The 12,688-nt window shown below is 41.2% G+C and overlaps 1 protein-coding gene across 2 annotated transcripts; it reads left to right on the top strand.

The window, feature by feature from the left end:
* Window positions 1–748: 748 nt before the first annotated feature.
* LOC129183300 (SPARC-like protein 1) lies at window positions 749–10,338 on the top strand. 2 transcript variants are annotated; one of them, XM_054780389.1, is made up of 11 exons: window positions 749–847; window positions 2,820–2,875; window positions 2,949–3,002; window positions 3,531–4,406; window positions 5,842–5,935; window positions 6,227–6,348; window positions 6,840–6,960; window positions 7,026–7,162; window positions 7,229–7,377; window positions 8,726–8,874; window positions 8,952–10,338. In XM_054780389.1, exons 2-11 carry the CDS (start codon window positions 2,822–2,824, stop codon window positions 8,978–8,980), a joined length of 1,785 nt encoding a protein of 594 aa, XP_054636364.1. In that variant the 5' UTR covers window positions 749–847; window positions 2,820–2,821; the 3' UTR covers window positions 8,981–10,338. The 2 variants fall into 2 exon arrangements, with proteins under 2 accessions (XP_054636364.1, XP_054636365.1); XM_054780390.1 differs by lacking the exon at window positions 749–847 and having other exon boundaries at window positions 2,691–2,875.
* The last annotated feature ends 2,350 nt before the right edge of the window (window positions 10,339–12,688 follow it).

A 12,688-nucleotide genomic window follows, 5' to 3' on the forward strand; every position in this document is an offset into this window, starting at 1 on the left:
AGTGTAGCCCCTTCCCACCAACATTTCCAGAAACTTTTATTACCAGGGATTTATTTATCTTGGGAAAATAATTCCTGGTAACATGTATGTACGATATTAGGTCCGGTAAATAAAATACAAAGCAAGCAAGATGTAAAACATCAATTTAAAATACAAGGTGCCTTGATAAAAGGCCTCCCCATCTACTAGGTAGGTTTTTTTTCGTAGGGTAATGTTGGTGAAAACTTGTAGAGGCTCTTCTTTGTGGGGGAAACAACTTTCATTGCGCAATTTTTGTTTTTCTTTACCCATACTAGAGTTGTCTGTTTGTCGAGGCGGGAATGCTTAAAAAAGGTTGACATTTGAAGAACTTCCCTTAGTGTGGTCATTGGGTTTTTCGGGCCTCGTTGTTTTCTGAGGCTGGAAGCTATCTAAAAAACAATGAATCTGGTCATGTGATTTGAACCGTTTCAACAGAATATTGCATTGTTGTCTATTTCTTGAGTGCTTGTAAAAAGGTTAAAACTAGGGGCCAATTAAATTGCCTGTTTCAGTAGGCTACAATTGTGTGCCTATTACTTCAGGGCCATTTTCATATAACTACTTTACACTTCTCATCTACAGCAATTGCACCATTGTCTTGTTATATGAACTTGCTGTGATCTATTTTCTTTGCGCCCCACAATTTATTTCTCTTCTGTATCTCCCTGACCCTCAAAGACCCTCCCTCCTGTTATCAAAGGGCACCCCTGACCCATCATGTGTGTGTGCATGTGTGGAATACAAAAGGACTTCTTCACAGGTTGAGCAGTGGCACATACCCCTGCTTTAGCAGGATTCTCATTCTCCTTTCACCAGCTAACATCAGGTAATATAAACTTGTGTGATTTGTGTGCCAGTTTCTGGTTTACTTGTATGACCACCTCTTTGGTCAAACATTTGCATTGATTAACGTACTACCTTTATTATCTTAAGCATAAAGTCTAACGTGTGGGTACACCCTCTCCAGATTTTAGGCAACTTCAGGATTATGTTTTTAATTTTTGTGTTACAAGTCTAGACGATATCTGTGAAAATATGTGTGATGTCTGAGGCTCTCAACAGTATGTAGTCATACGAAGCCCATATATCAAGGTGCGAGACATCCACTTGAGCGTAATTACAGGTTAGAGAAGGAATTTATACCACGTGACTCGATAGGTTTTAAAGATTTCTGTCGGCTTAATAATGCTGCAACTGTAAAATGGAAATTACAAGATAGACAATCCAGGGAATGCATGTTTGTCTGGAAAGACAGACTCCTAACTACAGTACTGATAAAATCAACGGGATGTCACAGGTGGCCAAGACGTCATATAAACAAAATGACAAAAATGAAGACACATTTACAAAACGTGGAAATGTGGAAAATTGCATTTGGGCAAACAAAATTACAAAAGTCAAAAGAGATTACATTGCAAAATAAACATCTACGAAAGTAAGCTAGTACATAGGGTTCAGTTATAGTAGCAATCAGATTAATTACCTAAAATGCGGTGTCCAAAGTGCGGCCCGGGGGCCATATGCTCCCCACGGCTTGTTTTTATTGGCTCAACGCACAATGTAAAAAATAAATGAAACTAAATTTGTTCAGGTGCAACCCTGGAAATAACCCAAATCCCTTATAAATGGCACCAGAATGGCCGACTACCTGTCCATCTTACAGCATACTTTCTTTGATGATTTTTGTGATCTTGGTAAGGGGAACCTGTTTGAAAGGTAGTTTCTGGAATATAGATAATAATGCTGCAAATGCTCCAATGAACACCTCGATTCAACTGCAGAGTCTCTGATAGTCGCAGGGTGTGTTGTCTAAAAAAGTAAATAACAGTAATGAGTGCCGGGTGAAAAACATTAACAGGCATATTTGAAGTCAGCTTCCAGCAGCTTTATTGACCTCTGCGTGTGCTTTAAAATGTTGGTTACACTACTCATGCATGTTACACTTGCCGTCTGGTTGTTTTACGATGAACTCAGTGGCAATAATGTTGGCTCTGCAATTTGCTCGTAACATTGGTTCTATTGCTGCTGTGTTGTGTAAAACCTTTCTAATAAATGACCATGACAGCTTAATTTTACTTTCCACTTTCTCATGCTTTCCAAGTCATTATGAAAGTGAAAAAAAAGTTTATATACAGTATATACTATATAATGAGTTTTGTAATTTTGGAAATAACATGTCTCTGATTATTGCCTGCTTCAAATTAACGCCTCGTCTTCTTTGTGCTTTAGGTAAATTAATGCATTTAAATAATAAATGACAACATTTATGGTTGTCAAAAATTTGGACACACTTGTTCATTCTTTAAAATGGGAAGGTGTTCCCAAACTTTTGACTGTTTAATCGTTAGTAGTCGTCAGTTATCTCATTGTCTTTATACTACAGTATATGTGTTACCTGTATTAATGAAAAGCAGTATCCGTATGAAAAGATTCAATCTTAAGATTTCATATTTGCTGCTCTGGCTTAAGAGGACCAAAACAGCGAACGTTTGTTCCCATGAAGAGGAGGCCCACTGATGTCTGCTTTGCTTCCGCTCTGCAACAACAACAAGAAAAAGGACTGTGGACTTAGCCAGCTTCTTTCCAGTCTGGTAGCTGCTCCATGTTGACTTTAGCTTTGGAAAGTGACTTCTGAAAGAGGTGGAGCAGGCTTGTTACCATGATGACAATGGCACCCAGTCATCATGCACACAACTGCATGCAACAGATAAAAAGCTCCAGTTCTTTTCATTGGGAAATTTTAAATGTGTGGCTCTGACTTTTGAAAGATTTTGTCTAAATATGTTTTATTGTTCCAGGAATGAGGGCGTACATCGTATTTCTTGGCCTTCTGGCTGCAACATTGGCCCTGTCTGTAAGTAGTAAATCAGGTAGTATACTCATTTTTAAAATATTTCATTATCAGTAACCCTTCTAATTGCATACAGGTAGAAACTAGTCATCATGGAGGACATAGGACTTCCCACAAGGCCAACGAAAAGGTAAAGCCAAGTCTTATTCAACTTAAAGAGACATATTATGCATTATTTCACATATTAAATCAGTCCCTAGGTGTTTTAATAACACATACTGTACATGGCATGTTGCTGTCAAACTACCCCGGGAATAAGGAAAATAAAACCTCTTAAAACCCTCTACAGACAGCTCTGTTCAGAGCAGCTGGTTTTGGGGGTGGCTGTCTTGTCTCATGCAAATGGACAACCATGCATCCAACAACACTGCAGCTGTGCTTAGCTTTTGCATTTGACATAATACCGGTTCTGTGTAGTACTCGCATGGTTGCATGGTTGGAGAAACTTGGTTTGAGAGCAATCTTACATAAATTAGCCCGATTATTACATTAAAACAGCCAAAATCTAACAGCTTGCTGAAAGACACATTTTGTGACACCCCAGAGACCAAATATGTGTATAATATCGATTACAGTTTTACATAATATGTCTCCTTTAATGATAACATTTCTGGATTAAATTTGTGAGGTAAATGTATTTTCTTCTCTCCATCATCAGGATATTGTCACTGAGGAGGCCAACAAGGTGCCCATCTTGCCCACTTTAGTGAGTTTTAAAGCAAGCAGTCTGAAGAAAGAAGAGGAGGAAGCCAGCTCAGAAGACAACGCAGACAAAAAGAGTGCCACATTTAATACGGGGAAGGACAAAAGGGTGGCGGTCCTGCTGAGTGGGGAGGAACTGGTAGATCTTCTCGAGAAGGAAGAGGAAGAAGCAGAGAAACAAGAGCGTGCAGATGAAGAGGAAACAGAAGCAGAAGCACAGGTAGAAACAACGCAAGTTGAGGGGGTGAAAAACAAAAGCCTGGAAAATGACAAAGACGAAGTGCCAGAGGTGGAGATGAGCCCCAAGGAAAAGGAGGAAGAAGAAAATGTTACTCTGCTGGACGAATACGAAGGCAGCACAGCGTCCACCATTGCAGCCGACTACGCTGGCGATAGCGCAATTTTTCCCCTTCCAAGGCTACTTCTACAGAAGGTGAAAGCCCACAGAGATGACGTCAAGCCTGTTACTACAACAACAGGTGGCAAAGAAGAGGTTTTTGATGATGTCATGCAAAACAGAGAAGCAACACAACATCAGGGAGCATCAAGTCTCGATAACACGGCGAAAGGCTCACAGAATAAAACCACAGCTGAAATGAGTGAGGAGAAAGAACACTTGGAAGAAGACTCAGCTGGACAGGATGACAGAGGAGATGATCCCAGTAAAAAGGCAAGGAAGCCAAAGAACAAGCAAAGAACAAGAAAGCACTCACCACAACGGGAGGACAAACAAGATGAACAGAGCCAAGAGGCGTCGCAAGAGACGGAGGGAGGACGCAATAACAATAACAGCACGGTGCAAAAGGCAAAGAGGAGACGAGCGGGACAATGGGTATGGCTTACACAATGCAAGCTGTTGTTGTCCTACAACTAAAATCGAGTAAAACTACTCAACCCTTAAGGACAGGTGCTAACTTGAATTAACTTGACACCAAATAAATACCAACACCCGCACTCAACACAGGCATACTAACGTCTACATTCTCAGCTCACCTTTATACATTCACACACAGCATCAGCATTTGGGAACAACAATGAGATGAACGAAGAGCAAGAAAAATGTAATCTATTTGTGACAGCATTGGAGAATAGCTCTTTATTTCCAAAACTGCTATACATTTATGTCAAATTCAATGTAGTTATTTACAAAAATCCTTGCTCCCAAGTCTTCCACGGCCTGGTTCGGGCCTGCCCACGGAGGACCCCTGACCTAACACCTAACGTCTACAAAAACAGCTAACCGCTGGAGTCCTGCCAGGTCAAAAAAATGTATCTACCTCAGTATGTGTTTTAAAATGTCAGTTCAGCTGATGGTTTAAAGGTCATGCTTGTTGCCGTACTGTTGTTTGCAATGAACTCATCAGTGGTGTTAATGCTGGCTGAGCCGTTTGTTCCCTATAGCTCTATTACAACATTGGTTCTGCTTTGCTGAGCAATATACTTGTTGCTACTCCACTTTCCCATGCACTCCAAATTATTATTAACAAAAAAATGAATTTGTTATATGAGTTCCTATGTATTCTTTGTGATTTAGGTAAATAAACACCAAAGCGATATTTATAGCATTTACGGTAAATTAGTTGTATTGCAGGAAATCTCATTTCTGGTTCTATGTTTATTGTCACGCTTTTCCTCTTTGCCTTCACAAGTACCCTTCTGTGGTGGCACTTGTGGAACACCTTCAAGGGACATTTTGGGGAACATTTTGGCGAAATGTTGATTCTGGAGCAGCACTGTATAAAATGTGCATTTGAAGTGACTGCAGCAGACACCTTTAATTGAATGTTGAGCTAAATCAGTGGTCACCAACGTTTTTTCTTGCGAGAGCTACTTTTAGAAAATGGAAATGGCCACGAGCTACTCATTTTTGTAGAAATGATTTTCATAACTTATTTCAACCCAAACAAATCAAATATGCTTGTTTTACCAAAACATTCACAAAATGCTGGTATCCACAACTCACATTTTATGTTTCAGAATACTTTTCTTTCTCATGTTCTCACATTATTAACTGAAAACCTGAGTGAAAAGCAGGCCTGCGGGCACCTCATGTGGTCGTGGGGTCTACCTGGTGCCCGCGGGCACTGTGTTTGTGACCCCTGAGCTAAATGATACTTTAATCTGGCTCTATTACAGCTTCAGCCTTTTTCTGCTGCCCTCAAGGGGAGAACATAGTAATTGCATTTGCCCGCCATCTGGTTTGTTTTTCATGTCATAGCCACTGAAGTTACATGAATTTGAATGTTGTTTTGTGTTTCACCCTGTAGGGCCCTTTAGTAGGTGTGAATCCAGTGCAGATAAGAGCCAAAGTGGATCTCTACCCGAGTGCCAGGCCCTCTCCTCGCCCTGAAGCCCCTCCTGGTTGGTGCCTGTGTCATACAACAGCCTTCATTAATCACTACATCAACACTCTCATCGGAATCTGCTGACTGGAGCATTTTGCTAAAACTTCAGCATGAGCAGAGCCATTCTTGCTTCATGGAAGCAAGCAAAACACAGCTCTGCTGGTTTAAGGAGTGAATACAGATCAGGATCAAGTTGAATTTAGTCTCTGTAAAAGCTGGAAGCCAGATGGAATGCAGGAGGATGATGCGTTGTTGTTAGAACCAAGCCTGCCATATTAGATTTATTCATTTATTTATTTTGTTTCAGATCTGTGCGACAACATTCGCTGCAAACGTGGAAAGACGTGCAAACTTGATGCAGACAACAAGCCAAGCTGTGTGTGTCAGGAGCCATCACTGTGTCCCCCCAGCTTGAACGACTTTGATCATGTGAGTAGAATAGCAAACAGTAGAGTGCCATGGTTGCACTGTTAGCCAGGCTGTCCTCCATGATAAGCAAAGACCCCCACCCCCTCCAACACACACTCACTGCACAAAGGAGCTCCATTAGTGACAGGATGATACATCCAAAGTGTGTGAAGGCGAGATATTGCAGGTCTTTCCTTCCTGCAGCTGTCAGATTCCATAACATAAACTGCTCCAAAAATCCTGTAAAATAACTGTGCAATAACCATGCAATAAACCTGTGGGCTGATCAACATGTACACAGCTGTAAATAGTGTACATAACTTCTTGATTTGTATTACCTTGATTTTGCACTTTCTATGCTCTTGTGTGCTTTTTGTACTCTGCTCTTGCTGCTGTAAACATGGAATCTCCCCTTGTGGGGCCAATAACGGCATATCTTACCTTATCTTATCTTATATCCTGGTGCATGTGCTGCAAATTTCACAACGACTGTGTCTTTTTTTTCCCTCAAGGTTTGCGGGACAGACAACAAGACATACAACACATCGTGTGAGCTCTTTGCCACTAAATGCAAGTTGGACGGCACCAAGAGGGGACACAGACTTCATCTGGACTACACAGGACCATGCAAAGGTGAATCAACACATGCATGAACGACGCATGACGTGATCTTGACCTCTGTCTTCTGTCTGCCTCAGTGATACCTCCATGTGTGGACACCGAGTTAGTCCAGTTCCCACTACGAATGAGGGACTGGCTGAAAAATGTGCTGCTGCAGCTTTATGAACATGACTCGATGTCCCCTGGCTACCTCACGTCCAAGCAACGCTTTAGAGTCAGTAGGGAAAGCGAATAGCTGTGTAAGGTGTGTAAGATATTTACATTTCTGTGTTCTATATAGGTGAAGAAAATCTTTGAGAACGAGAGGCGTCTTCATGCTGGCGATCACTCTGCTGAGCTGCTTGCCCAAGACTTTGAGAAGAACTATAACATGTACATCTACCCAGTTCACTGGCAGTTTGCTCAGCTGGACCAGCACCCCTGTGACAGGTCAGTTTGCAGTAAAAAAGTCAAAAATGTGCATGTAAAATATAAGTATAGAACTGTCACTAAGCAATTTTGAATTGTATTATTGTTTTTTATTTTACTGACAATTTTGAGTCAGTTGGATGGCACCTATGCTATAACACTACACTGCAGTAGCAGTATTACTGCTGATCTTGCCCAAGGTCTGTTACACAAGTTTATTCCACCTCCCATTTGTTGACTTTTGAAATTGATTTTCCCTATAAAAATAAAGAAAAGAGACCAATTTGCTGATCTTAATATGTACTCAAATCTAAGATATGCTTCTTAAAATAACAGAACAAGAAACTTCTATGTTTGAAGCGCTCCAGCTAGGTGAGCTTGTCTCATGTACTAGAGGTGTCATGAAGCACCCGACTCACGAGATGAGACGAGGCACGAGATTGGGTCCACGAGAACTAGACGAGACGAGATTTAAACATTCATTTTCAGAAAATTTGCAGGGAAAAAATATGACTGGACAAACAGGCCTTTTAATTTAAGCGAGTCACTAAACAATGCAGGTGCGTTTTCAAATGTCTATCGTCCCACAAGTTGACGCTCAAAGATATTATTACAAACAAACCACTGTTATGATAATATATTGTATAATAATAATAATAATAAGTAATAATAATAATGCAACTCACTGTTTATCTCTTATCTACTTGTCTTTATCTATTTTTGTCAGCGCTGTCCAGCAAAAAAAAGTAGAATAACAAAAAACGACATAAACATACATTATACATACATATACACTTAAAGACAAATCTTTGTGTTTTTATTAGTTATTAGTATCAACATTTTAGCTTTTTGTAGTTACATTACATTACAACTTTTTGCTGTATTTTTCCACTTTTGCTGGGTTTTTGTTTATTTTATGTCCGCAATGAGCCACATTCCACAGACGGCCCCTGTGCCACACTTTGGACTGTACGTGTTTTGTCATGGCAACATGGCGATGGAGGATTGTGTCCAAACTTTACTTCCTTGGCTCTGTTGGTCAGAGGCTGAGATACACTGTGGAGGTTTTCAAACATTTTTTTTTTTTACAGCGGCGTAAGGAGGTGGAGCTCGCTCCCCCTCACTTGGCTCGGCGGACTCCTCACCTTTGTTGATTGCTTGTATTTACTTACTGAATAAATGCTTGATGCAAGAACCGCTTATATGCGCACCCACCACTCCCTAAATATAGCGACCATGTCGCTAAATTGTCAACACGAATCAAAAAGTCAAAGTCAAGTCAAAAAGTGGTTGCCAGCAATAAGACAACAACCAACACACTCATAGTTAAAACCCCTTCCCTACATTGACATTCCTGTCTCCTGTACAGATTGTTGTCCCACTCCGAGCTGGCTCCCCTCCGCGTCCCTCTGGTACCCATGGAGCACTGCACCTCTCGCTTCTTCCAAGAGTGTGATGCAGACAAGGACAAGCAGGTGTCCTTTACCGAGTGGACTTCCTGTTTCGGCATCAAAAATAGTAAGAAAACATAAGAAAACATACTCACAAATCTGTACTTCATTGCATCAATTATTGTCTTTTTGTCTCCTCCACAGACGACATTGATGTCAACCTTCTTTTCTAAAGCTTCACTTCGTAGCTCGTCAACCGTACCAACATGTGACAGCTGCTAGCCATTTGAATTGTTCTCGTAACAAATGCATAAGTGCACAAATGGATGAAAATTTGCCAAACCAGTCCTTTGTTGCCTGTGCTGTTGTTTTCAGACAAACACACAACATGGTGGCGCTGTTATTAAACCCCAATGTTTGACCCCTCCCATGTCAGACTGACTTAAAATTTGTCACGCGGCTCAATGCGCCCTAAAATAAAACACAGGCTTTAATTTGAGTGTGTTTTTCCAAATCACCCTGAAATTTGGCTCATTCCTTTATATATAAATATATAAATATATACACTTATACCTTACTGACAAGAACATGTCTGTAAAATTTCAGCAAGATTGGTCGAAAAACATGAAACAAACAACATAAACACCTTTGCAGAGACACGGGCAGGACTAATTGCCCATACGTCATTGACCATTTGTCTAATGATTGTAAAACTTTGAGGATATCTGTTTTGCATGTATGCTAGCATGTCTTCCAAAGCATTTTGAGAACAACCTATAGAGGGTGCCACAAGTGTAAAAAAACAAAAATTCTTCCAAGTCATGTATGAGTAATGCCTTTGTGTCCTAATACTTCTATGAGCTTTATTTCTTTTCCTCCATTTGATGCCACTGGTAGTACAACGGTACAACGTTTTAGCACTATGTCTGTTTACTTATACATTCAAAGCTGGGTAAACATTTACACAAGCTAAGTAGTGCTGCACGGTAGATTGCAGCAGTCTTGATAATAATGAGTGTAATTGCTGTTGAATGGAGCGTTTTACGGCATTAGGAAACTGCATGCTTACCTTAGTTTGCTGCCTATATCATTAAACGTGTGGAAAGCATAATAAGATTCTAATAGCATGTTTTACTTGTGGGTTGAGCCTGCCTTTGATGATTACAGCATGTAAAGTTGAAGGGTTCTGATTGGCCCATTCATCGAGACGATGACTGTGCCTCTTGCAATATAAACAGTGAAAGAAACAAGCTATTCATCGTCAGCTGCCACACTGATATGGCATGTCGTGGATGTTGTGTTTGGCTTTGGTGCTAGATTGTAGTCTTTAGGGAGCTGCTGCAGACAACAATGCCAACACTTCTCACATACTTGTGGTCCAACTTGGTAGACAGCTGCAGACGTTTTCTGCAGGAACTTCCCAACAAGGAGGCCAAACAAGACCAGGCGGACAGCTGGATCAGGAGGCCCGCGCTGGAGGAGTTGCAATTTTTTTCTCCAAGTTCCTTTCAGTGGACAAGTTCACCAACTGCATAATTCATCGTCGTCTCTACTTGTTTTGATGAGAGGAACAAGACATTTTTAAATAAAATAAACTTTTCATTGGAAAGCAGTTTATATACAGTAGCTCCACTGGCCTGTATTTGTATAATGCATTTTGATAGTTACAGTGGAACCTCAGTTTTCACCATTAATCCGTTCCAAAAGGTCACACAAAAACCGAAACGTACAAAAACCAAAGCCATTTTTTTCCATAGCAAATAATGCAAACCCAATTAACATGCTCCAGACACCCAGAAATATGAACAAAAAAACTATAATATATAGAGAATTGATGTACTGTTTCTCTCTCACCAAGCTTGGAGCTGATAAAGAATAAAAATAAATAATATATGACTAAAAAAAGAAGGAATAATAATAATAAAATCAAAATGAAATAAAAAAAAAAAAAAACACCGAACAGACTAAAAGTACTGTAGGTAATGCAAAAAGGCAGTCAGTGCAATAAAACCGACTAAAACTATCCAGTGCAAAAAGACAGCAGAGTTAGTACTTGTTGAGTGTGTGGGTTACTGTCCTGAGGCAGGGCCAAGGGGGGGAGGTACTTGGCAGAGTTCAGCTTCCTGACAGCTCGATGAATGAAGCTGTTTGTGAGTCTTGTGGTACGGGCCTGAAGGCTCCGGTACATTCTCCCTGACGGCAAGAGGCTGAAGTGGGAGCAAGATGGGTGGGAGAGTTGAAGATGCTGAGTGAGTGCTGAGTGAGGGGGGGTGGGGGGGACTCCTGCTCTCTTCAGCTTGCAGAGCAAGCAGAGGCATATTTGGGCCTTCTTGACCAGTGATGTGGTGTTGTTGGACCAGGAGAGATCCACGGAAATATGCACCCCCCAGGAACCTGGTGCTGCTCACCCTCTCCACAGCAGCGCTGTCGATGGTCAGTGGGGGGGTGTTGCGGGGGTCTTTTCCTAAAATCCACAACAATTTCTTTGGTCTTCTCCGTACCCACCTCGCTCCTGTAGCTGGCCTCATCGTTGTTGGAGATGAGGCCTACCACAGTTGCGTCATCTGCAAACTTAATGATGTGGTTGGTGCTGGAGTTTGGCACACAGTCGTGGGTCAGCAGCGTGAAGAGCAGAGGGCTGAGCACACACACCTGTGGGGCTCCTGTGCTCAGCGTGATGATCTTGGAGCTGATGCCGCCGACTTGCACTTTTTGTGGTCTTCCTGTGAGAAAATCCAGTTCATTTCCCAAGTGTCCAAAGTTGTTGTATGAGCTGCTGGGGGATGATTTCGTTAAAATGCTCAACTGAAGTCCAGGAACAGCATGCGCACAGGACAGCAGAGATGTCATCCTCCGTGGACCTGTTTGACCTATATGTAAGTTGAAACGGGTCATGGGAGGAAGAGAGGATGGACTTCATGTTCTGCATGGCCAACCACTTGAAGCGCTTCATAATGATGGGAGTCAGCGCTACGGGCCGGAAGTCATTGTAGCTTGATGAGTTGGGTTGAGTTCTTTCTTGAATTCAACAGTGTTTCTCACCTTCCTCATCAAAGTTCTGGCACTTGCAGCTATCTTTGGCATCATGGTGGCTTATTTTGCAGCTGTAATAAAAACAAAAAAGCACACAGAACTCAGATATACACAGTGTGCTTGATCGCCTCATCAGAGCAGGGGCACAGTGCTACAAGTAAGAGGAAGAAAGGAGACTGAAACAGAGTTGTTCATTGTTTTGTGTGTGTGTGTGTGTTCTATACACAAATAAACCACGCACACACTTAATAAAAGATTCCCTGAGCGGAATCTGTCTATAGTGTCCAAACTCTAAAAGGACCACTATCTATCCATTCTCAGACTGAGATTGTAAGTACATCTACTGGTCACATGAGGTATCACCGTTTAACTGCATATCAAGACAATACGCGGGTAAACGGATGACTTCGTTATGTGCACTGTGTGGCCGTGTGATAGCCAAGAAAATGTATAAAAACCGAGGCATATTTTTGGCAATCATTTTCATGTTATGAAAACCTGGGCATAGAAAAACTGAGGTTCCACTGTACATTAATATTAGAACATTGAAAACCGTCGCGTGAACTTGAACTGTTCTCGGTTTTGGCATTTTGTAAATTTCCTTTCTTACTTTTGCATTGTCACACTTGCATGAATCTAGCATTTTGATGCATTCCTCAAATCAACCATCTTCATCATTTTATATGAAGACTGAGTAACAAAGTCCTCATGTCCACCACAGAGGACATTGTAAAAATGTGTTGTTAGTACTTTGAACATTACTGCATGTTATCAAAAACACTTCAAACTATTCATTAAACGTGTGCTCAAAAAATTACCCAATTTCTACCTTAAAAAAAACACAATAGCTGGATACATTTAATGACTCTTGTGCCATAAAACATGCCGGTCCGTATGGCAGCCATCTT

This window comes from Dunckerocampus dactyliophorus, chromosome 6 (genome assembly GCF_027744805.1).
Source record: "Dunckerocampus dactyliophorus isolate RoL2022-P2 chromosome 6, RoL_Ddac_1.1, whole genome shotgun sequence".
Taxonomy (NCBI): domain Eukaryota; kingdom Metazoa; phylum Chordata; class Actinopteri; order Syngnathiformes; family Syngnathidae; genus Dunckerocampus; species Dunckerocampus dactyliophorus.

Coding starts and splice junctions, on each gene's coding strand:
- LOC129183300 (XM_054780389.1), top strand. CDS start 2,822: ATGAGGGCGTACATCGTATTTCTTGGCCTTCTGGCTGCAACATTGGCC. Junction 6,349..6,839: donor GCTTGAACGACTTTGATCAT/GTGAGTAGAATA, acceptor TTTTCCCTCAAG/GTTTGCGGGACAGACAACAA. Junction 8,875..8,951: donor CTGTTTCGGCATCAAAAATA/GTAAGAAAACAT, acceptor TCTCCTCCACAG/ACGACATTGATGTCAACCTT.